Source organism: Lolium perenne, chromosome 2 (assembly GCF_019359855.2).
Source record: "Lolium perenne isolate Kyuss_39 chromosome 2, Kyuss_2.0, whole genome shotgun sequence".
Taxonomy (NCBI): Eukaryota; Viridiplantae; Streptophyta; class Magnoliopsida; order Poales; family Poaceae; genus Lolium; species Lolium perenne.
This window is the reverse complement of record NC_067245.2, coordinates 148,691,165-148,698,539: the sequence shown is the minus strand read 5'-3', so window position 1 is coordinate 148,698,539 and position 7,375 is coordinate 148,691,165. Positions and strand designations below refer to the sequence as shown.

Below are 7,375 nucleotides of genomic sequence, written 5' to 3'. Positions count from 1 at the left end.
TGAGTCGTTGCAAGGCTGGAGTGGAGGAAAACTGGAGGAAGACGGAGCTGTTGGAGTCGAGCAGACGAGCGCCACTTGGGTCGCACTGGAGGAGCTCCTTGCCATTGGCGACTACATGGTGCGGCAACATGAGCCTCCACAGAACGACCACATCGCAGCTCAAAGCTCGAAGCTTCGTCTTCTGGTCGTTGCTGGGATGAAGTTTATCCACTGCTGGCCCGTCGTGACACCGCAAATCTATAAGAGATTCCTACTGATTGTTTCTCTCCCCAACTGTTCAAGTACCGCAGGAACTTCAGCAGTCAGCATGTCCGTGTCGCCGGTCGACTCCGCTACATATGGGGGTCGAGCCATCTCTAATCCCTGGGTTAAAATGGGAGAGATAATCGGGAGAGCTGCCAGGTTTTATCTCTCTTTTAGCGCCGGGTCCAACACTGTGTGTATTTCTTTCTGTATCATTGTCCGTCGGCTGTAGTGTAGTGTACCCCATTTTTTTCTCTTGGCTAATGATGCCACACGGTTCATTCACGTATTTTCATGATCGAGTGATGAGATAGGCCATGGCAGACTCAGCAATAGCCACGGGCAACGAATGATGGATAGATTACTAATTATTTCTTGATGGCACACATTTAGACAAATAATAGTATCATGTGAGCCCGTGTGTATATATGGCTTACTATTGTTACTTATTCACATTTGGGACATTTCTTCTCATCATCCATAGCTAAAAAATACTATAGTTTTTTTGTTAGTTAATATATCCTCAGGATTTTTCTCCGAAAATTATCTCTAATTTTTTTCAAATATCTTCCTCTTAATTTAACTCTAATTTTTTTTCTTAAATTTCCGCAGCAACGCGAACTTTATTCTAAATTGAAATGTCCCTAGTTACACAAAGGGTTGCAATTAAGATATTTTCAATTTCTGAATTAGCTTGATGATTCGGGCTCACCAATGAGTTACAACTAGGCTGTAAGTTGTAACTAGGACTTAGGTAACCTCACCCAGCCAACCGAAAATTAGTTACAGTAAATCTAAGTGGATTAAGATCTAGACATGCCCATCCCACAAATTCAAATAGACGGAAATTGCCAGCAAAACCTTTACTAGTGGTTGTTCTTGCTTTGGTTGACGATGGCGAGGCAAGCGAGGGCGAGGACGGTGAGGCTGCATGCATTGGCTTCATTGATGTAGTTATAGTGGCACGTACAATGCCTCCTTCCCCAGGATGAGGAACACCACGACCGGAGTGCTGGCCCCGATGGCGATCACGACGTATGCAGGCCACCTTGCCGTTGGCGCAACGGTGATGTAGACGGCGGTCATGAGCGAGACGACCATGGCGAGGCAAGCGAGGACGGTGAGCCTGTGGCCCCACATGAGCTGATCGAGCTTGAACTTGACGGGGTCCCGCCACGCCCAGATGAAGCAGAAGACGACGACTATGGAGCTGCACATGGCGACGGTATTGGAGATGACGAAGATCTTGAACGCCGCCGTGTGACCGTGGATGGCCGTGCCCTCGGTCTGGCTGTAGCCCCCTGGCATGGTGAAAGTGGCGGCGAAGCTGACGGTGGCGATCAGCGTGGCCACCAGCGTGTACGTGCCGACGCTGAGCTCGTAGTACTCGTCGTGGCCGGCCCTCCGGCTGCGCAGCGACTGGTACGAGGGGACCGGCGGCAGCAGCTCCTTCTTGCACCTCGAGGCCTCCTGCTTCTTGAGCTTCTTCCACAAGTACATCTCGTAGGTGTCCATCTCCTCGGCGTGGGCGCGCTTCTCGATGAGGCTGCGGGCGGACTGGTTGTCCCGGTTGAGCAAGCAGGGGTTGACGCGGCGGTCCTGGAGCAGGAGCAGCGCCGACTGGATACGGGACATGCGTGCGGCGAGGTGCAGCGGCGTGTTGCCGTCGTGGTCGACACGGTTGACGATCTCCTCGGGGCGGACGTGCTTGAGCAGGCACCGGAGCGCGTTCACCTTGCCGCTGATGACGGCAACGTGGAAGGCGTTCTTGCCGCCGCTGTCCACCATCTCCACCACGTCGGGGCACTGCTTCAGCAGCTCCACCATGGCCTCGGTCGAACCGTAATGGGCGGCCATGTGCAGCGGCGACTTCAGGTCGGTGTTGAGCTTGTAGCCCAGGTCCACCTTCCGGTTCAGCAGCAGCTTCACCACGCGGGCGTTGTTCTTCTGCGCCGCGTAGTGCAGTGCGTTGTTCTCGCTCGAGTCCGTCAGCGCGATCTGCTCCTCCGGCGTCGTAGCGTCAAGCAAGATCTCCACCACGCCTGCTCAATTTGCCATCAGTTATCTAGTTTTACACACACTTACATGAACTGTAGGCCAGGGCCCAGAGCTACTTACGTGTGTGACCGCCGAGCACGGCCTGGTGCAGGGCGGTGCCGCTGACGGAGTCGGAGGTGACGAACTTCTCGTGGACCCAGGGCTGCCGCATGATCTTTTCCACGACGTCGGCGAGGCCCTCCCGGGCAGCGATGTGCAGTGGCGACTGCTTCTTCACGTTGAGCGCGTGGCCTCGGCTGGGCTCGGCAGCCAGCAGCTTGAGCGCCAAGGCGCTTCTGCCGTACTTCACCGCCTCGTGCAGTGGCGTGTCGCCGGCCTTGTTCGCCATTAACAGAGGCCCCTGCGCGCTCTCGGCCTCAGGGGAGCTCGTGGAAGGTTCCCCCGTCTTTCCCTTCTCCTTCTGTGCGGCGCTGGGCTGCTGCGCAGGCCATACCTTAGCGCGATCGATGAGCAGCTCAGCCACGTGTACCTTGCCCGCCCTGGCCGCCAGGTGCAGCGGCGTGTCGCCGTCAGCGTTCTTGTTGACGAGCAGCTCGCCCTCAGGACCTCCTTAGCGAAGCCGGCGTGGCCGAGTTCGGCGGCGATGTGCAGCGCGGTGTTCTTCTGGGGCGTCTTGGAACCAAGGATGTCGGGGCGGCCGGCCACCAGCTTCTTGAGGCTCGCCGCGCTCCCCTGAACCGCCGCCTTGTGCAACGCTGGGTCCATCCTATTCCTATCTGCAGTAGCTTCTACTCTTCACTATCCTCTTCTCTGCTACCTCGATCTCGATCGTAGAGACAGAGAGCAGCTGAGCTGATTGATCATGTAAATGCCGAAGGTTAAAGAGAAGCGGTGCCGGACACGGGCTGGATACGTTGCCTCCGTCTCTAAATTTGGAATTCAGTTTTTAGCTTGTGACGCAGTTACTTGGTGCTTTGCTTGCCGATCATACGTTTGGCATATATGCCTCCCGCAGCCACCTCACCTGAGGCGCAGAGAGACACTAGTAATGAATTTGTAAAATCTATTGAGTGAGCTTAGATAGGAAGAACCGAGTAATTTAATGGCCTTGCAAAAAAACAGTCGTTTTGTTTTTTCTTTAAAAAATTACAGTATAACTAATTTTCTAAAAAGATTTATATTTCGGAACGGAGGTAGTAGTTGATTTTCAGTCGTTAGATCTACACGAATGGTGGAGAAAAAGAAAGGATAATAGTGTGCCTCAAGGTGTTCAGACACGAGACATTGTGCTTCACAACTTAGTGCCCTACCATCAAACTAGTTTGCACTTTCAATTGTGTTTCTATGTAGTCCTTATTATACTTCCTCCTTCCATAAAAAAGATGTCTCAACTTTATTAAAATTTATATTTATCTACACACTAAAACACATCTAATACATGTATATTTTGATAAAGTTGAGACATGCATTTATAAACAGATGTAATACTTATAGTGTTGTGCAATTGCACTTTCGTAAGCTAATCTAGTATGATGTAAGGCTTAGCTTCAGTGACCTTGATCACTTCAAAATGAGTAAACTTAGAAAGGAGCATTTAGCATTTTGACTGGCCAAACCATGCAATTTAACTCCTCTAACTTTGATTACATGCATATAATGAGCTAATTAACATACTGTATGTAAATAAATACTCCGTGGATCTCTACTTAAAAAATTGACTGACATATTCGTACTAAATATGCATCTCAAGCACTAACCGTAGTACTCCCGCATGTGCCCTGCTTGGCTGATTCTCCCTGTAATCCAGCGGCAGAACGTGCGGCTATAGTTGAGCTCGATCCCTTCCTGCCATGCTCGTCCTACTTGTTCTCGGACGCTTGTGTCACGACAGAACCAAGGAATCCAAGAGCACGTATACAACCACGCATTGTACAGCCATGCAGCAAAGAGGAAACTAATGCCAAAAAAAGTGCAAATTAACTAAAGACAAATCGTACTTGCATAAAAATGTTCTTAAAAGGAAAGAATTTGCGTAGAAGGAAATACCATTTTCTGATGCATATAAATGCTAAACCATTGTCTCCCCTTATCTATTAGGAAGAACAGAAAGCAAATTTCAAACAATACTACAACACCGTTGGCCCGGGAGCTCAAGTTTGTAGGGCTGTGTCAGCTACACAGATTTTACCAATCTAATCAGGTTGTCACATATAAATACAAAATACAGCTCGTGCTTAGACTCAAGCTACATGCTACACGTGGAAAAAGAAACTCCTCAAAGCCGAGCACTGGACAACACACTCGTACAAGTTCGCTCCCTAGGAAATACTGCTGTATTTCACACAGCAACGTCATCATGCCTAAGGCTAAATAAATATGGAGGCAATAAAATTTATAACCTACACATTCGGCCACATCGATCAATCTGACCATAATACAGCAGCAATTGATCGGCTCGCGCACTTTCATGTAGTGTACACAATGGAGTGCAAAATATTGTCAGCATGGCCTCCCAAGAGCTCAGATGATGTTCAAGGAAGCTCGTCCCCGAAACCGCCCCAGGTGGATACCTCAACACTTTTTGTCACAGTAAACCAATGTACTAAAGATCAAATTGAACCATCCAAATATCGCCACAACATCTCATCAGAGGCCCATTGATTGTCATGGTCCATGACTTTGGGCATTTACACCTTGCTCGAAACAGCAACCCTAACACCCTGATTCTATCGCAACTTATTTCCTAACTGTTATCCATGTCTTCATCTTTCATTGCCAGGCTTGGCCCGTCATCGAAGCCAGCACCAGGCGCAAGCTCGTTTAGATCTAAGAATGTTCTTCCAACACTTTCACTCTCTCTGCTGGGAACATTCGTCTTCTCGACAGACTGTAGCTGCAGCTGTGGCTGCTCCTCCTCTTGCTCCTCTTTATTTGCTGCCACTGTATGGTCTTCAGCTATTTTACTATTGCCATTACTACCTTTTAATTCCTCAGTGTCATCATCCTCTTCTTCCTGTTGCTCTTGGCTCGATGTTGAGAGTTCCATATTATTTTCTCCATCAGAGTTAGCATCGGGGTCCGATGCATCTGATTTACCTGCCTTTCCTGCCTCTGCATCCGTATCTGAAAAATCATACTGCTGATAGTTAATACGTGGACGAGAAGAACGCTTGCTGCGCCTGAGACCTGTCTGGGTTTCACCAACAGATCTCCGCTTAGCCCCTCGGCCATTCTGACTTCGCAACTTTGTATGCCGTTGGGGCTCCTCTATATCTTCACTTGTGCCCGCAGAAAATTCCTCTTCCTCTTCATCATCATCTTCAACATCCTCTTCCAACCGGAACTCTTCATCCTCTTCAGAAGCACTTGATGTCTTCTGATGTTTGCGAGTTCTCAAATATTCCTCATCATAAACCGCTTCTCCCATGATATCATCATCGCTATCAAAGTTCGGATCAATATCAGAGAGAGCCTCAACAAAATCTTGCGTGTACCTCCGAGATCTTCTCCTCCGTCGGTTACTACAGAAGAAAGCATGAATGTTATTCAGCCTATTAAGTCGGGATTAACTGCTACATACCAAATGTTGAGTGAGACATGTACCTGCGATCAAGTGTTTCATTTTCTTCTTCAGCATCACTATCTCGGTAGTCATCCGACTTTGAAGAATTTCCATCATATAATTCATTAGCAAGAGGTGAGGGACCATTTAATTTGCCATTGCTTGATGACTCCGGTCTTGGTGTAAGCATCCTTCTATTGAGATTAGTAACAGGCTCAGCAGAGTTTTCTCTTTTCCTGTCCAACAATGTGTAGCAGATAAGTACCCAAATTTCTTCTTGTCTCTAAATCATAAATTCTCCTACCAAAAGAAATTTATCAAGCAGTAATAGTGATCGACATACTTTGTTATTTTGATTGCTTCATTTATTGAGCGGTCATAGTCATCTGCATCATAGGAAAAGTCAAACACTGTAACTAGAACAGGCAGTGAAATCAAGCAAACAACCAATAAAATTATAAGAGCTTATTTTAGTTTCCAGAAGGAACATGAGGTACCCAGTACACAGGGGCATAGAAGATAAATTTCGGCCACATGCTAGTCTCACTTTCCAGCCAGTAACCTCTTAGTAAGCAATCAATTCTGATTTTTGAAGCTTACCAAATGAGGTTATTTTATAGCCAGCCCTCAACAGAACTCTAGTTGGGTTAATGTAAGCTAGTCAACAGAGATATTTTCAAAGGTAAGATTCTCAGCATCTATGCGCCATTTTGACATTAATTTTCTGCTGATAAGAACAAAAGAATCAAACTAAATTACAAACAAGTAAATACGCTAGGGGCATGGTTTTTGAGTCGTGACTCAACAGTGAGTCGCCAAGGCTGCAACTCAGTGTATAGTCGACCAAAGTCGTTGTATAGTCGCGAAGTTGCCCTGATTTCTGGAAAACGACTCGGTGACTATACAGAAACTATTCAGCGACTTAAAAACCATGGGTAGGGGATCATGATTGTAAGTGACAGAACAGTGAGTCAGTGATGCAGGTTAATCAGACATCTAATGTGAAGGAAACAACTCAAAGAGTTCAACAACTGAACACTTACTGCAAGAAGTGTCATTGTGTACAACTGATAAGGATAATTTACATAAGTAGCATTCTGAAGATGTTTAAATTGGATAATACCATACAGAGTGACACGAGCAAGACGGATTGCAACTTGATGTTTGTAATTGTACTTAAGAATTAGAACTGAATAACAATGCTTAATCAGTGGGGCCTTACCAAAGGTATATGTTACAGGCTTTCTATCACGAAGAGAGCGACCAGTGGTAACATCTGATGTCAAGTAACTATCAAGGAGGAGAGCTTCTCTCTGTTGCTTTTTGAGCGACCTCTCCTTCTTCTGCATGGCAAAGAAATGGTTGAGATTAACAAGCTCAAAACAACAAAGGGTTGTAAAACAAGCATATTAAGTTGAATTAGACATCAAGGATGGGAATGGGCCAGGTGGGCCCGCTGGGTCGTTGACCTGGCCCAAAAAATGAGGCCAACGGGTCTGGTCAGTCTGCCTCAAACGAGATTTTGGTCAGTTAGATAAGCTATGTACCTTATGAATCTTCTCAATCTCTGGA

The 7,375-nt window shown here is 47.1% G+C and overlaps 1 protein-coding gene and 1 pseudogene across 1 annotated transcript; both read right to left on the bottom strand.

The window, feature by feature from the left end:
* Positions 1–913: 913 nt before the first annotated feature.
* On the bottom strand, positions 914–3,147 carry LOC127322107 (uncharacterized; annotated as a pseudogene).
* Positions 3,148–4,303: 1,156 nt separating this feature from the next.
* LOC127322108 (DDT domain-containing protein DDR4) lies at positions 4,304–7,152 on the bottom strand. Its single transcript, XM_051351068.2, has 4 exons — positions 7,026–7,152; positions 6,147–6,189; positions 5,845–6,039; positions 4,304–5,762 (listed from the first exon to the last, which is right to left on the bottom strand). The coding sequence occupies exons 1-4, from the start codon at positions 7,150–7,152 to the stop codon at positions 4,985–4,987; spliced, it is 1,143 nt and encodes a 380-aa protein (XP_051207028.1). The 3' UTR covers positions 4,304–4,984.
* Between the last annotated feature and the right edge of the window lie 223 nt (positions 7,153–7,375).

Coding starts and splice junctions, on each gene's coding strand:
- LOC127322108 (XM_051351068.2), bottom strand. CDS start 7,152: ATGCAGAAGAAGGAGAGGTCGCTCAAAAAGCAACAGAGAGAAGCTCTC. Junction 6,040..6,146: donor GAAGCAATCAAAATAACAAA/GTATGTCGATCA, acceptor ATTGTTGGACAG/GAAAAGAGAAAACTCTGCTG. Junction 5,763..5,844: donor AATGAAACACTTGATCGCAG/GTACATGTCTCA, acceptor TTTCTTCTGTAG/TAACCGACGGAGGAGAAGAT.